Source organism: Grampus griseus (genome assembly GCF_964374135.1).
Source record: "Grampus griseus genome assembly, chromosome: 12".
NCBI classification, from domain to species: domain Eukaryota; kingdom Metazoa; phylum Chordata; class Mammalia; order Artiodactyla; family Delphinidae; genus Grampus; species Grampus griseus.
In genome coordinates, this window is record NC_139006.1 from 16,326,710 (window position 1) to 16,343,259 (window position 16,550).

The 16,550-nt window shown below is 52.3% G+C and overlaps 2 protein-coding genes and 1 pseudogene across 10 annotated transcripts in view; 1 reads left to right on the top strand and 2 right to left on the bottom strand.

Annotated features, from left to right (window-relative positions):
* Positions 1-12,221, bottom strand: part of PXN (paxillin) — a 46,406-nt gene extending 34,185 nt beyond the window's left edge. For all 8 annotated transcript variants that reach the window (XM_082667390.1, XM_082667388.1, XM_082667384.1 and 5 more), the window contains exon 1: positions 12,111-12,221. In XM_082667390.1, coding sequence (XP_082523516.1) covers positions 12,111-12,123 — 13 coding nt within the window. In that variant the 5' untranslated portion in view covers positions 12,124-12,221. The remainder of the gene's footprint in view (positions 1-12,110) is intronic.
* Positions 1-16,550, bottom strand: part of RPLP0 (ribosomal protein lateral stalk subunit P0) — a 57,739-nt gene that overhangs the window by 41,158 nt on the left and 31 nt on the right. The window lies entirely within an intron of this gene.
* LOC309830995 (small ribosomal subunit protein uS2B-like) lies at positions 15,544-16,433 on the top strand (annotated as a pseudogene). Its single transcript has one exon. The product of its transcript is annotated as a small ribosomal subunit protein uS2B-like (transcript).

Consider the following 16,550-nt stretch of genomic DNA (forward strand, 5'->3'; position numbering starts at 1 on the left):
GAAAAACCACAAAACCCCTTTTGCAATTGCAGTCTTCAGTGGAAGCCCAATATATAAACAGATATGAAGTGAGCAGCTCTGACTGAAGAGGTGATCGGCAGAGACCCCAACCACAGGAGTGGGTGACATCCTAAGGCCCCTTCCACTCTAAGAAAGACTGAAGTCCAGAACCACAGAGAAGGGAGGGCTGACTGGTCACACGCAACAGAACATTTGGAGGAAAAATCTCACAGGCAGTAGAAGCAGGGAGAAGAGAATGGGCAGAGCCGGGATGAAGCCCAAGCCAGTGACGAGGAAAGGAGCTGCTACCGGTAATGCCATCAACAGCCAGCAACCAGCAAGCCCAGGGTCCCCCGGGGCAGATGAGCTGTGACACCCCTGGCCCCATGCCTCTGTCCAAGATCAGGCAGATAATAGCTGTCTCCAGGTCAGAATTCCTGCTGCACTAAGGGTGAAAACAGGATGTTTTAGAACAGATAATCACAAGTGACCACAGGAAGCATGACAACCACCTCCAGGTGACACTCCTCTTCTTCCCCAGCTTGTTTCTGGCGTGGCTGCCTCAGCAGACCAGGCAAAAAGACTTCCAGTGTGGCTCTCCAAAGACAGAGAAGAGGCGGGAATTCTTGGAAATTTTAGGACAGGCCAGAAGAGACCATCTGAGGGGTTCAGACAGGGAGGAAACAAGGCCACCGAGCTATCTCAACAGCTCCCTCACCCCAAAGATGCAGCTAGGCTGACACTCCTAAGGATGGTGAGGAAACCACACATCCACTTGTGAGGACATAGGACTTTCCAAGATGGGCAGCATGTAACCAAGCGAGCCCAGGAGGGAACCAGGTCAGGTCTCCGACGAGGCACGAGTGTAGTGTGCCAGGCGCCATGGCCGCTCCTTCATCCCCGCCCCAGAGGAGCCAGCCCCATGTGGCTGTCCTGCAGCTCACCAGTGATGAGAACCCACCCCAGCCGGTCAGCAGAGTCCGGAGGGAGTCCACGGGGCAAATGGTAAATCCGGAGGAAACCAAGTGCAGGCTGTGGGACACTCCCATTTCCACCCAAGGAAGAGGAATATTCCTGGAAACAGAGAGCAAGGAAAAGCCTGGCCACGACTCTCTGAACCACTTCAAACCTGAATGGGGTCTGGGACTGACCCAACAGATCGGCTGCCCCTAAATGGGTACAGAGGCAGACAGGGGGCAGCCTAGGTACTGGGTCCACTCAGCTGACAAAAGCCACAGTTCACGGCCCAGAAAACCAAACTCTCCCTTGTTCTACTGCTACTAGGAACCTCACTGGCCTAGACCCAGCCTGGGAGGTTTTGTAGATGTCACAGACCATCCTTTACAGCTTGCCTTGGCCAGAGGAAGGCCTGCGAGTTCTGGGAGAAGCCCTGCACTGATCCAAGAGCAGCTCTCTGGCCGCTCTCAAATTTTAGTCTTAGATAAGCAATCAGTATAAACCAAGCCACCAAACAACGTCCTCCTCCACCGCTTCCTCCTCAAAGCCACGGAAGAGGCTCAGGGGAAGCGAGATGTCACACAATCAAAATCCAACTTAACACCACCAGCACCAGAACATGACTATTTCACCTGCAGAGCAGAGCCCCAAACACTCGTCCTCACCCCACAGGGACACGAAGGGTCCCAAATCACATTCTCCGGGGAGCTAACAGAGCTCAGAATCCTCCCCCAGGCCCAACTAAATGGCCATCCAGGTACGTGTGCTCTAAATGCCCGCCACCAAGGCCACAGCAGACACAGGCAGCAGAGCTGTCAGGTGGAAAGGTGACAGAGAAAGCCAACACCCCCCCAGAGCAATGTCTAGATTATTCCAGGGAATAATAATGATAATCGTTACCGTTTATTGAGTACTTTATAGCATTTCAGGAAATGCGCCTGTTTCACAGATGAGGGGACTGAGGCTCAGGGTATAAGGTGACCTGTCAAGGTCACACAGTTGGCAAGTGGCAGCACGGATACAGACCCAGGAGAGGAGGGGCTGATAGGCGAGCCTGTGTTCTTTCTGTAGCACTACGCTGCCTCCCCACCTGCCTGGAACCCAGAGGGTTTCTGGCTCAGATTCTCCAATGGAGGAAGTGGTTTGCTGGACGTTCAGCATCATGATGGGTGTCTGCAGTTCATACTCGTTTAATCATCAGCCACCTTCAAATATTTATTAAGCAACGGCAGAGAGAACCAAGCCATACTCGGAGGTTAGAGACACTTGAACAGCAGGTAAGATCCCTGTCTTCAATGGGCTTACAGGGCAGAGGGGGAGACAAAAGGAAAAAAGCCCAGTGTACACAGATCTGTGAAGTTACAGTGAAGCGGGAGGGTCAAGAGGTTGGCTAGTTTTAACCGGAAAAAAAACCTTCTCAAGAAGATGACTGCAGCTGAGACCTTAAGGGCTGAGAGTGAAAGGAGACGGACAGGTCAGGAGGCTATTTTCTGCAACATGGACAAGGGTCCAGACTTCGGGCAGAGCTAAGTGCTTGGAGTGGTCAGAAGTCAAATCTAACTCAGAGAATGCAGTTCAAGAAGCCCCCTAGACTTGGCAACTGTGTTTGCCGTAAATGCAGGGCAGAAAGAAAGCATTTTTAGAACTTCCAAAGTGGGCCCGCTGCAGGCAACAGAGAGGGCCGATGCAAGGGCGGGAGCTGTCGAATTCAACAAACCAGTGCCATGAAGGATAGGCGTCCAGTGTAGCCGACTCTGATTTTTCGAAAGAAATAACATACGGATTTTTGGGTGCAATCTCCTGATACTTTAAATACTGGCAACTAATTCGGAATTTTTGTTTTGTTTTGTTTTTTGGGGTTTTTTTGTGGTATGTGGGCCTCTCACTGCTGTGGCCTCTCCTGTTGCAGAGCACAGGCTCCGGACGCGCAGGCTCAGCGGCCATGGCTCACGGGCCCAGCCGCTCCACGGCATGTGGGATCTTCCCAGACCGGGACACGAACCCATGTCCCCTGCATCGGCAGGCGGACTCTCAACCACTGCACCACCAGGGAAGCCCTGGAATATTTTTAAATACCACGCAGGCCAAGTAACACGGGTCTGCAGGCCAAATCCAACCTGCAAATTCCCATCTCTGCGTTAAGGTTTCCAACATGAAGAACGAAAAAGAGAAGGGGGTTGGGCACTCAAAGACCTAAGATCAAGTTTTTACTACATTATCTGTGGTGACACTGGGTGTGACCCTTTCCTCTATGTGCCCTGAGCTGCAGTTTAGCTTCCTCATCTGTAAAATGGAGGAAGCTACCACATACTCCAAAGGGCTGTTGTCAGAATCATCAACAATGACGAAGCACGTGAACATGTTTCCTAAACCTTAAAATGTTGCAGAAATGGGGCTTCCCTGGTGGCGCAGTGGTTAAGAATCCCCCTGCCAATGCAGGGACACAGGTTTGAGCCGCGGTCCAGGAAGATCCCACATGCTGCGGAGCAACTAAGCCCGCGAGCCACAACTACTGAGCCTGTGCTCTAGAGCCTGCGAGCCACAACTACTGAGCCTGTGTGCCACAACTACTGAAGCCCGTGAGCCTAGAGCCCATGCTCCGCATAGAGAAAAGCCACCACAATGAGAAGTCTGCACACCGCAATGAAGAGTAGCCCCTGTTCACCGCAACTAGAGAAAGCCCAGCACAGCAATGAAGACCCAATGTAGCCAAAAATAAATAAATAAATTTTAAACTGCTGCAGAAATGGTTTAACACAGGCCAAGAGAAGGGAAGGGGCAATAACAGAGAGAGCAGACAACAAATGAGGCTGTGAAGAGAGAGTGAGAAGGAAATGAGCTGGGTCTTTGCTGGCGTGCAGACCGGAAGAATCTGGACAATAGAATCCACGTCAGGGGTGGAAATATAAATTTAGGAGTTGCCAACACACCAGTGATAAAAGAGGTCACACAAGTAGATAAATTTACCTGGGTACCTAGGAGAGAAACAGGGAGCCCAGAAAAAACCTTTGGGAAAATGCAATGTTGCGCCCCACAAAGGGATCAGAGAAGGAGGAGGGGAAGGAAGAAGGGGGTTCTGCGGAGAAGCAGGTTTTAAGGAAGGGAGGGGAAACGTGGCTGCTACAGAGTGAGATGCATTCTTAGCAAAAAAGAAAACGTGGAAGAACGGCCCAGGCTGCATTCAAAACAGAAAAAGGAGCAGGCTAAAGAAGTTAGCAGGGGCAGATGGGGTGGAAAGGAAACCAGAAGGAAAGGGGATCCAGGTGTATCTGCGGATGGGTCACATTAGACCACGGATGTTGACACTGATGGGAGATGCTGGCGGGGTAAGGGGGGCGCGCGGGGAGTTACAGGAGGTGTTGAGGTGGAAAAAAGGGGACACAGCAAATAGCAGACCGTCCTGGAGGGTCTGTCTGCTGTGTGCTGAGCGCTCCCACGTCCACATCACGAGGCCTCCTGACAACGAGGGAGGCAGCAGCTCCAGGCTCAGTTCACAGCCCACTTGCAGCAGGGTCTTTCTGTTGTTGCAAGAGGCCTGAGTGTCCATGGCTCATTCAAAAAGGCTCCCAGACTGGCGTCCAGGAGAGTCGAGCCGAGCCGTCTGAGGATCCTTGCGCTGAACCGAGAGGAGATCCCCGGAGGCCTCTGCCTACCTTACTCATGCTAGCTCACCCTGGGTTCCACTCTTTCAAACGGCTGTAAGTGTGTGACTCGTTCTCTCCAACAAGAAAACAGAACAGAACATGGCTGTTTCTGCCAAGAGAGTTCTGAATAAGCTGCATTCCATTTCATTAAAACAATTACCTGAGTCCCAGCCAAGAATTACATAAAGCTTCCTCCCAGCACCACCCCTCCCCACCCCCACCCCCATAAAGCACACATCATCCTGCTCCTCAAACAGGCAGTCAGGCTGGACACGGCTCTGAGACCTCCCTAGGACGACCCCACGATCATGACCCAGCGTCCAGCCTCTGTATCCTTGCTTGCTGACAGACAGAAGTGAAGCTCACAGAAGACCCTTGGGCGAAGCACTCCCCTTACGAGGGCCGACTGGCTGCCCAAAATGCTTCTAGTAGGCACCAGGGCCCTCAAAGCCAAGGGGGCCACTGGTGCCGGAACCCAGCTATTTCTCCCAAACAGATGGGAGGCCTGGTGGACAGGATTTGAGTCTGCACAAACCAAGACAAGAGAGACCTGGGAGTGGGGATTCCAGGAGAGGGAGCCTCAAGTCTGGAGAACTGGACAGCCAGCGGAGCTGCAAGCAAGAGCCTAGGGCCACTCCGGCCTCCGCTGCCCACAGGCTAATGGTGTTCCTTTGGCCACAGATAGGAGGTTCGCGATGTGAAGCAAATGGCATTTCGTCCCCTCCCCCAGTCTCCAGCTGCCCAGAGGCTGCTCTCTGCCTTTTGTAAAGCATTGCTCTGCATCCCACCCAGGCAACCCCTTCCAAACTCCAACCAGAGCCCAGCATCTCCCTTGCCCCGACACTGGTCCGTTTAACATCACCATACCCAAAATAACCCCAGAGGCTCCCTCCACACCAGGGAAGCTCACTGTCTCTGCCTGGCCCTGTCCTTTTTTCTGCATGGGTCACAACATGCCCCCAACCCCAGCTGAGAGTCACCAGTCACCACCATCCCAGAACCACTTGGCTCCTGTTTCTGCCCACCCAGGGAGGCCGAGAGTCACTCAGGTCAACCACAGGTAGTCACTTATGAGCACCCCTAACTGAAAAACTCCAAGCCCACTATGGAAAAGCAAGGTTTTCTTACTTTTTTCCCAGCTTTTTACCATGAAAATGTCTAAACATACAGAGAAGTTGAAAGGCCATTGCAATGAGCACCCATATACCCTCTACCTAGATTCAGTCACAGTTAATGTTTTTGCCACTTTTTTGTACACACTTGTACAAATGCTTTCTCCTTCTCTCTCTCGACATATATACACAGTATATACACATATACCCCTTTCTTTTTTTTTTTACTACATCATTTAAAACTAAGTTGCAGACATCATGATATTTCACTCCCAAATACTTTTTCACATGCACCTAAGTAACAATGTTCTCCCGTAAAACCACAATACCACAATCACACAAGAAATCAGCATTAAAAGGCCATCTTTAAGGGAAAATTTGGCCACTGGGGCTCTGCTGGGCCTGGCCAACCACATATTCTGCCTGTCACTGGCCTAGCATCCAAGGCCTCCCTAGAGAGGCCAGCCCTGGGCCCCACTGGTTAAGCAATCAATCCACTAGTTGGAAGACTTATCTGGATGTGAATGGACACTTGAGGCCGGATGTGTGACTCCAACTGAAAAGGCAATGTGGACCTGGGAGGCCGTGGTGGCTCCAGGCCTATCCCAGGTCAGGAGACCATCTCTGGACAGCCCGCCCCCCCTTTATTTTTTGGCCGCACTGCCCAGCATGTGGGATCCTGATTCCGTGACCAGCAATCGAACCCAGGCCCCCTGCAGTGGAAGCGCAGAGTCCCAACCAATGGACCGCCAGGGAACTCCCCTGGATACCCCTATGAATCTGCTGGTTTGTCAAGATTTCTGGGAAAATTCAACTTCCTAATGCTTTCTCTCCCTCTCTCCCTCCCACAGGACATCCTCAATTCTCCACCTCAAAAGTTTCCTAGGACTTCCTCTTCTGGAAATGGGCGGGCTCCCAATGGCAGCCATGTGCAAACACCTGAACAAAGAAAGGAGAGTGTATGGGGTGGGGGGCACAGAGGGCTCTGATTCCAACCACAAGGAGTGAAAAGGGAGCTCAGAATCCGCCCCAGGTGCTCCGCAGCAGCTGTGCTGTAAGCTCTCAACCCTGTCTTGAGGCTAACAGATGACTGAAGAGGTAACAGGTAAGAGAGGAATGAGGTCCTCCACTGAGCAGGAGACACTGCCACAAGTGCCCAGCATCCCATCCTCAGCATGGCATCCCCAAGAACGAACAAATGAGAGGGAAGAAGTCACAGAGAACAGGAAAAAGACAGATGTGAGACACTGAACAGAGAATGTGTGTGTGGGAAGGGGCAGAGAAGATTTTTAGCATCCTAGAAGTGGAAAGCAATCAAACCAACAGGCAACCCAAGGGCTTCCCAGGTGGCACAGTGGTTAAGAATCCACCTGCCAATGCAGGGGACACGGGTTCGAGCCCTGGTCTGGGAAGATCCCACATGCCGTGGAGCAACTAAGCCCGTGCGCCACAACTACTGAGTCTGCGCTCTAGAGCCCGTAAGCCACAACTACTGAGCCCGTGTGCCACAACTACTGAAGCCCGCGCGTCTGGAGCCCATGCTCCGCAACAAGAGAAGCCACCACAATGAGAGGCCCTCGCACCACAACAAAGAGTGGCTCCCACTTGCCGCAAATAGAGAAAGCCTGCGTGCAGCAACGAAGGCCCAACGCAGCCAAAAATAAATAAATAAATAAATAAAATTTATAAAAAAAAAAAAAGAATCCGCCTGCCAGTGCAGGGGACACGGGTTCAAGCCCTGGTCTGGGAAGATCCCACATGCCACAGAGCAACTAGGCCCGTGCGCCACAACTACTGAGCCTGCGCTCTGGAGCCCACAAGCCACAACTACTGAGCCCATGTGCTGCAACTACTGAAGCCCACGCACCTACAGCCCGTGCTCCGTGACAAGAGAGGCCACTGCAATGAGAAGCCTGCGCACCACAACGAAAAGTAGCCCCCACTCACCATAACTAGAGAAAGCCCGCGTGCAGCAACGAAGACCCAATGCAGCCAAAAATAAAAATAAATAGTTTTTAAAAAAACAGGCAACTGAGATCGATCCAGTATCATGAACAGACATGTAAAAACGGTTACAAGCCCAATCTGCATTTAAATCCCAGCTCTGCCACTCACTAGTTATAGAACTTGGGCAAGTGGGCACACCCTTTCTGTGCCTCCATTTTACCATCTGTAAAATGGGTAGTAGTAATAATAACGGAACCTGCACCTCATAGGGCCAACATGATTCAATGAAACAATGTATGTAAGGTACCCAGCACAGGGCCTGCACATAGTAAGTGCTCAATAAACATTACAGTAAGAGTTCTGCAAACACTGTAAAAAAGAAAAAGTGTTCTACAGATGGCTGTTATTATTAATGAAGGCACTGAGACCAGGACAACCCAGCGGAGGGCTGGAATGAGAGTGAAGCTGGGAGGAAGTTTTTTCAACATCTCTGGCCTTGGAACAAGGTAAAGGCCTAAGGGAAGCTTTGGAGAGTTGGCACACTCAGGAATAATGAATAAACGGGGGAGGAGGGCTGGTCAGCACATCCACAGTTAATCTGGCCTTCCACTGGCCAATGCACAGCCACCCCTGGGCAAACTGGAAGAAAAGAATACTGAGATGTTCCCTCGGGGGACTTCAAACCCACAATGGCAGGGCTCTGGCCCCCAGCGGCCTGAACATTTCCACACTAAGCTATGGCTGCCCAGCAGAAAGGGCACCTGCTTAAGAATCCCGCACTCCAGGGTCTGAATTCCAGCTCTGCACCTCACTAGCACACAACCCCGGAGAAGATCTGGCCCTGACGCAGAGCCCCACTAGGAACTCACCATCACCCCACGGGCCGCGCCTGTCACAGGCCCAGCAGCTGGGTGCCCTGACCCTAGCCTAACACACAGAGGCACCACAGATGGGTGAGCCCAAAGTCCAGACTTTCCATGGAACAGAGAGGCTCCGTAGCCCAGAATGCCCCAGGCAACTCCCCTGCTCCCCAGTACTCCCCCCAAGGACAATGAGGCACTGTGTTCCAGAGGGTCAAGACTGCTGAGAAGCTGCACGAAGACAGGTCCAGATTCCAGCAGCAACTGGGCATTGCCAACAGCTGGCTATTCCCCCTGCAAGGGATGGGAAAGGCAAAGCTATCAAGGCCTGAACCAGACCACCCTTTGCCACCATGACCATATGGGACGGCCCCCAGGGCAGAAATGTAAAAGGTACCTAGCAATTACTCAGGAGGCCCCATGGCTCATCCCCCTGGTTAATTACCGAGCATTTACTACCTTATTATGATGAAGATGACCAAATCTGGAATTGGATCAATCTGGGTTACAATCCCAGCGCCCCCCACTGAATTTCCCTGACTCAGATTTCTGCATCTGTAAAGCGGAGATTAAACACCTCCCTCTCGGAATGGCTGGGAAGATACCAAGGAATGCTGAGTAGGATGCCTGGCTCCCATCAAGCGCACGTGATCATTATTAGCCCCCAGCTGTGGTCACTGTCCCTACCCCCACCCCAAAGTGCACTAGACACATGAAGGAGGGGAGAGAGAGGAGTCAGGTCCGAAAACATAATCAGAGTGCATCTCAGTGTTATGAGAACTCTGTCCAGGAAACTCCAGCCAGAACTCGAACAGGGAGAACTCCCAGCCAAACCAGCATCTAAACAGTAATGAGAAAAGCCACCACCAGCCACCCCGCAGCACAAAGCAGAGAGAACACACATGGAAGGGAAGGACATGCTGTGTTTATGTTTTTCTGCCCAGAGAGCTATAAATTTGTAACTTATTAAACAACACACGGTGAGTTTGTCACTAACAGCTCCAGGAAGGGGAGAGTTCCCCAATTTTTTTTAAGACCAAAAAAAGTCACAGCAGAGACTCTGACCCCTCTAGACTTGCTACATGTCAAACGCCCCTGTTTCAGGGACCAAGAGGCTCACAGCTGAGAGCACTCTCAGGAGAAAAATAAAAACAAGAGGCCTGGCCTATGTGTCCAGCCTAACTAAGAAAACAGCTGACGGGCAGGGTGCTGAGCAGCCATCCAGACAGCTGATGGGGCCTGAGCCTGAGCGCAGAGGCAAATTCCTCTCTCCTCCTGCACAGCCCATTCCTCCCACCCCAGGCTCCGCTCAGCCAGGCGTGGCTGGCCCCCTGGGAGCTTAGGCCAAGGAAGCTGGGCAGCCCAGATTCAGACAACTGAGGAGCCTATGGTGGAAAGCAGCAGAAGTTACAAGTGGCAGCCATACCCCACTGCGACCCCTCCTCAGGCAGAAAGGCCTCGGGGTACACAGAGCTGCAGACCTAGGAGCTAGGGATTAGGCTTATAGCCATGATTTTGTCATTCTGTGGCTGTGCAGCCCTCCGCAAGTGAATCAACCTTTCTCAGCCTCAGTTTTCTCAATTTGTAAAAGACAGGTAGTAATGATAGCAGTGGCCCTAAGGGGCTCTCAAAAAGGGCTGCTGTGAGGACAAGATGAGTTGAGGTACGGGGAAGTACTCCTCGAACAGCAAATTTAAATTCCTACAATCCACTCTGCCAGGGCACTCTCTTTCCTTTCAGAGACGAACTCAGTTTCCTGGCCCTAAATGGAAGACTGTCAGAGGACAGGAATTCCGGGCTTCAACTGCGAACTCTAAAAAGCCTTTCTCAGTCCTTCAAACAGCAAGGGGACTGTCTAGAAGCAACAGAACCCCCATCAGCGTTTCAGAAACAGTAACTCTGCTCGCAAATTCCCACTGGGAAAGCATTGAGACTTTCAGATTCTGATTGAAAAAATATCCCCCCAGACTCCTTTCAGCTCAGTTATTTTTATGTGAAAAAAAAAAATACCTGCCTGAAAGCCATGCCAACCTTGAGTGTGTTGGAAAAATGGGTGCCAAGCCAGACCCAAAGGCCGAACTATGCTTGGCAACCATCTCACTCTGCAAAACAGGCAGGACCGGACACCATACCCAGCTCCAGGATCTCGGGGCCAGTGGGGTGGGGAGGCACCCTGATCCCAAAAGGAAGCCTCCGGGAAGCAGTCAAGTCCCAATCCTCCTCCCTGTCCCCTTGGAAATTCAGTGCCTACAAATAGCCAGTCTTAATTTAGTGCCCTGTGTGCTCAGGGGAGGCCCATCAGTCCTGTCTGATGAATCCACCCCTCAGAGCCTGAGACAGAGAAAGCATCAGCGGTCACACAAGCCACCCACAGTCCATAGAGGGAAGACAAGGCTCCTACAGAGAAGAAACTTTTCCCCCCTCCTCAACTCCCCGGCTCAGAGGCCCTCCAGCTACAGGCGTGAAGGGGAGGGAGGGAGAGTGAATCCTCCCACTCCGGAGTTCACACCACTCAAGGCATTCCTAGAACCCTGGCACCAAGCTCCCTGGGTTTAGTGTCTGGTTCCAGGAGATACTTTCCCCTTCCCTAACACCAGATCAAGACTGGACTGAGAAGAGTAATTTGGGAGCTCCACTAACAACAAAAACAGTAAAACTCTGTTCTGGGCATCTTAACTTCCTTACCTGCGTGGCTTCCCGCAAGTTATGCTGCGGTGGGGGTGGAGGGAACGTTACCAGCCTGGACAAGTTCAAAGATGGCCATACCTTGGGGCCCACTTCCCACCTCATTCCTCTGGCATTTCACCAGAGTCTGTCTCCCCAGCTTACTCTTCTAGGACGAGGCTGATCTGTGATATAAAAGGGGAGGGGCTGGTCCACAGAGTGGCCAGGGCAGTCCGTGAAATGGACTGGGGGGATCAGTGGGACAGGAGGGAAACTTGTCTTTGTGGCAGCTCAGAAGCTCATCAGAGGCTGTGTCATCAGAGGCTTATCTCTAACTTGTGAATCTGACCTGTAAAATGAAAGGCGTCGGCTCGGTGGGGCTACCCCTGAAGTGGGGATGTCTGCCTGTGAAGGGGTGGTCCTCGAGGGGGTGGGAGCGGATCCTGGAATTGAGGGCCCAGCCTGTGAGATTAGGCAGCTGATCCCCAACTTGGGTGTTCTATCTATGCGACCGGGGTGAGGGAAAGGTCTGTGAAGTGAGGGTCCCACAGCTGGGGAGGTGGTCAGGTCCGGGCAGTGGGGGCCCGTCCCTGAGGCGGACGGGGCGGGTCCTTGACGTGGGTCCCTGAAGAGGGTCCCTGAAGCTGCTCTGGGAGATGGGGGTGGCACCCCGAGGTCGAGGGTCCGGAGGTGGGGCTGTCCTCGAAGCGAGGGGGTGGCAGCTGTGAGGACGGTGCGGGGCTGGCCTTGGCCTGGGACTCAGGCCCAGCGCGGGATCCCGGCCCCGCAGAGCCCCGGCCGGCCGAAACCAGAGCCGGGACCCGGGCCGCCGCGGGTGGGATTCCGCCTGCCGCTCGCTCGCGCCCGCACCGGCCCGGGGCCGCGCACCCCTCGCTGCCTACTCTCTCGGCCTCCCGCTCACTCACCGAGGTCGTCCATGGCGGGGCCGCGGGCGCCGGAGGCCGGCTCAGCGTCGCGCTCGCTGCCCGTCCCGGGGCCGCTCGTCACCGCCGCGCAACTTTTCCGCCGCGAGCCTCGGCCCGGAACGGAACGCGCCGCTGCCGCGCGCGCCCGCGCCCGCCGCGCGTCCCGCCCCCAGCCGCCCCCGCGAGCACGCGCGCCCCGCCCCCGCCGCGCGCTCCGCCCGTGGTCGCCCCCGCGAGGCTGCTGGACCCGCCCCGTGAGCACGCTAGACCCGCCCCCGCCGCCGGCCCACGAGAGCGCGCGCAGCCTGGACGGTGGGCGCCGCTGGGCGAGGCGGCAGCGCCGCCTTGTGGCCGAGCTGGCAGGTGGGACGCTGCCAGGCCTTCAGGCCCTCTGTCAGTCTTTCTCTGTCTGAGAGTCACATGCCTGACTGGCTAACAGATCCATCTTCCTGTCTTGACATCTCACAATCCATCAGTCACTCATTCATCACATGTCTGTCCACTGGAGAGTCAGATTTATCCGTCTGTCTATCTCCCAGTAAGTCGCCTCCCAAGGGGACTCTAAATCAGTACCAGGCGAAGCCAGGAACATTTGGAGGACCTTTCCTCGGGGCGCCCTCTGGATCGATGGCAGTGAAGCTCGCAGCCCAGGCTTTGGGGCCAGATTCAATATTTTCGAGGTTATATATCCTTTAATCTTCTACATATCCATCCTCTATAGACGGAGATTTTTCCGAAACTCTGCATGGAGCAAAAAGGACCCCACCTTAGACAGTAAAGGAAAAGTTACAGGGAAGTTACACCCAGCGCTGGGCATAGTTTCCTGAAACACCCCACTGCCATCCCAGACTCCAGAGGGGTTTTGCTCCCACAGAGTCAGAAATCGGGTAATAGGGGCTTCCCTGGTGGCACAGTGGTTAAGAATCCACCTGCCAATGCAGGGGACACGGGTTCAAGCCCTGTCCAGGAAGTCCCACATGCCGCAGAGCAACTAAGCCCATGTACCGCAACTACTGAGCATGCGCTCTAGAACCCATGAGCCACAACTACTGAAGCCTGTGCACCTAGAGCCTGTGCTCCACAACGAAGAGTAGCCCCCACTGGCCGCAACTAGAGAAAGCCCACGTGCAGCAACAAAGACCCAACACAGCCAAAAAAGAAAAAAGAAAAGTTCCCCTTCCCACAGAAATCCAGCCCTCAAGACCCTCTGTGTCGGGTTAGGTCCTCCAGGAAGCAGATGTTGAGATAGAGTTGGAGGAATGCCTGTGAGAGAGAAAGAGGAAGAGGCAGGACTGGCAAGGAGAAACTTGGATATGACAAAGATAAGCCAACTCAATTGAGAGCCCTGGAACAAAATTTCATTAGAGGAGTCCCCAGTGGGCAGAAATGTCCAGGCCCCAATTCCCCCACCATGTTCAGCCATCAGCTGGGGATGCCCATGAAGTGTGTGGCCTTGTCCTGAAGGCCCTGCATCTGGAAGCTGTCATTTCTCAAGCTGGATGACAAGCTCTTTTTTGAAGGCAGAACCAAGTGGCTCTCCTCTGTGGATGCCACATTCTCCTCCATTAAAATTCAAGAGCTAAGACTGCTTCCCAGCTAGGCAGTCTATTACATGCCCTTCCAACACCTTCCATGTACTTCTGTGTTGTAGGCACTTCTCTCTGCTGTAATTTACATTTAGTGGTACGATTGTTTGATAAATGTCTCTCTCCCTTTCAGACTAAAAGTGCACAAGGGCAGAAACCATGTCCATTTTTGCTCATATCTGTACTTAGTCTGTGTGTTTCATGTAGTAAGCACTCAATATATATTTGCTGAATGGCTGGCAGATGTTGTGCTTGACACTTGGAACAAAGCAAATTGTAGTCCCTTTCCTCAGAAAGTTCACAGTTTAATGGAAGATTAAGATAGTGAGATCACCCATTCATTCACTCTATGATGAGATATTTATTGGCACTCCCTTCGAACAGGTCCTGTGTTGGGGCTGGTGATACAATGATGAATAAGACTGATATGGTGCCTGCCTTCTTGGGATTTAGTCCAAAAGGGCAGACAGAAGAGCAAACAGGCCTGTATGAAGGATGAATAACCTCACACCATTCCCAGCTGCCTGGAACAGTATATGCAAAGGCCTTTAGGCAAGACAGAGACCATGGTGCATTGGAAGAACTAGAAGGAAATTGCAGCATGGAATACAAGGTGAAGACTGATAATGGGGGTACAGAGGGGTTAGCAGGGGTGCCTATCCTGCATCAGACACTGGGCTAAACCTGGGAGAGGCATAAAGAAGAACCCACAGTTAGTCTAATTAACATTAAGCCCTGGAGTTTCTGAGGTGAACAGTATGCTAAAACTGTAATAGGGGATATTACAACGGGGATGTAATGTCACATTTCCTCTAGAGGAGGTCAAATGCGTTCTCTTCAGAACAATAGTAACAATTATAATTGTACTATCAATATAATGAACAGGCTGTGGGCTGGGTGCTTTCCATGCTTTTTTGCATTTAATTCTGACCACAAGCCTAGGAGATGACCACTATTATCCCCTTTTTCAGTTGGAAAAGTTAAGAACAGAGAGATTGAGTTACCCAAGGTCACAGAGCTAGTAAGTGGGAAGTCTGGGATCTGAACCTGGGAATTCTTTGCTAAGGCCTGTGTGGGAAACCTGCTACTGTGCCAAGTGAAACCATTATCCTTAGACCAATCCCAGGACATACACTTGTCCCTGTCTCAAAGGTCTCAAAACCTTTTTCAAAGCAATATTCCCTGGAGAGGAAGAACAAGACATCAATTGAGCCGTCAATTTTGCCCTTGGTGGGTGGAATTCTAAGGAGAACTCAGTCTTTGGAGTTCAGTGCTGGTGACCTTGGACACTCAGACCCCTGCTTGGGATTTCCTAATGTAAACAGCCCCAAAATACCTTTTCTTGGGACTTCCCTGGTGGTCCAGTGCTTAAGAATCCGTCTTCCAATGCAGGGGACACGGGTTCGATCCCTGGTTGGGGAACTAAGATCCCACATGCCACAGGGCAACTAAGCCTGTGTGCCACAACTACTGAGCCCGTGCTCTCTGGAGCCTGCAAGCCACAACTAGAGAGAAGCCCACAGGCCGCAACTAGAGAGAAGCCCACGTGCCGCAACGAAGAGCCCATGTGCTGCAACAAAATATACCGTGTGCCGCAACTAAGACCTGATGCAGCCAAAAATAATCAATAAATAAAAATTTTTTAAAAAAGGATCTTAAAAAAAAAACACACAACTTTTCCTCCCCTCGGGGACTCCCATCCCCCAGCCATCAGACTTGGTTAACTCAAACCAGGTTTTCTCATAATTCCTAAGGATGAACTGGCATTGCCTTTCCGCGCTACCCAGACAGGGGTCCATACGGCGTTGCTCTGGATTCCCATCGTAACTTAAAGGGAAATTTTCACAATGTCCGGAGCCCTTGATGTCCAGCAAATGAGGGAGGAGGATATCCTCAAATTCCTTGCATCAGGAACCCACTTAGGTGGCACCAGCCTTGACTTCCAAATGGAACAGTACATCTACAAAGGAAAAGTGAGTGGCATCTACATCATAAATCTGAAGAGAACCTGGGAGAAGCTTCTGTTGGCAGCTCGTGCCATTGTTGCCATTGAAAACCCAGCTGATGTCAGTGTCATATCCTCCAGGAATACTGGCCAGCGAGCTGGGCTGAATTTTGCTGCTGTCACTGGAGCCACTCCTATATCTGGCCGCTTCACTCCTGGAACCTTCACTAACCAGATCCAGGCAGCCTTCTGGGAGCCAAGACTTCCGGTGGTTACTGATCCCAGGGCTGACCACCTGCCTCTCACAGAGGCCTCTTACATGAACCTGCCTACCATTGGTCTGTGTAACAGATTCTCCTCTGCACTGTGTGGACATTGTCATCCCGTGCAATAAGGGAGCTCACTCAGTGGGTCTGATGTGGTGGATACTCGCCCGGGGAAGTTCTGCACATGCGTGACACCATCTACTGTGAATACCCATGGGAGGTCATGCCTGATCTCTACTTCTACAGAGATCCTTAAGAGATTGAAAAGGAATAGCAGGCAGCAGCTGAGAAGGCTGTGACCAAGGAGGAATTTCAGGGTGAATGGACCGCCCCACCTCCTGAGTTCATTGCTACTCAACCTGAGGTGGCAGACTGGTCCGAAGGTGTGCAAGTGCCCTCTGTGCCTATTCAGCAGTCCCCCACTGAAGGCTGGTCTGCAGCTCCCACTGCTCAGGCCACTGAATGGGCAGAACAACCACTGAGTGGTCTTCAGCTGTTCCTCTACAGACTCTTAAAGTGGAAATAGGTTGACGGAAAATAGTCTCAAAAAGAAAAAAAAAAAGAACTGACATTGACAGGACATTGGTGGACAGCCCTGCCAAACCTGAATTCAGGATCCTCATGGTGAGAAAACAGCCTCCAA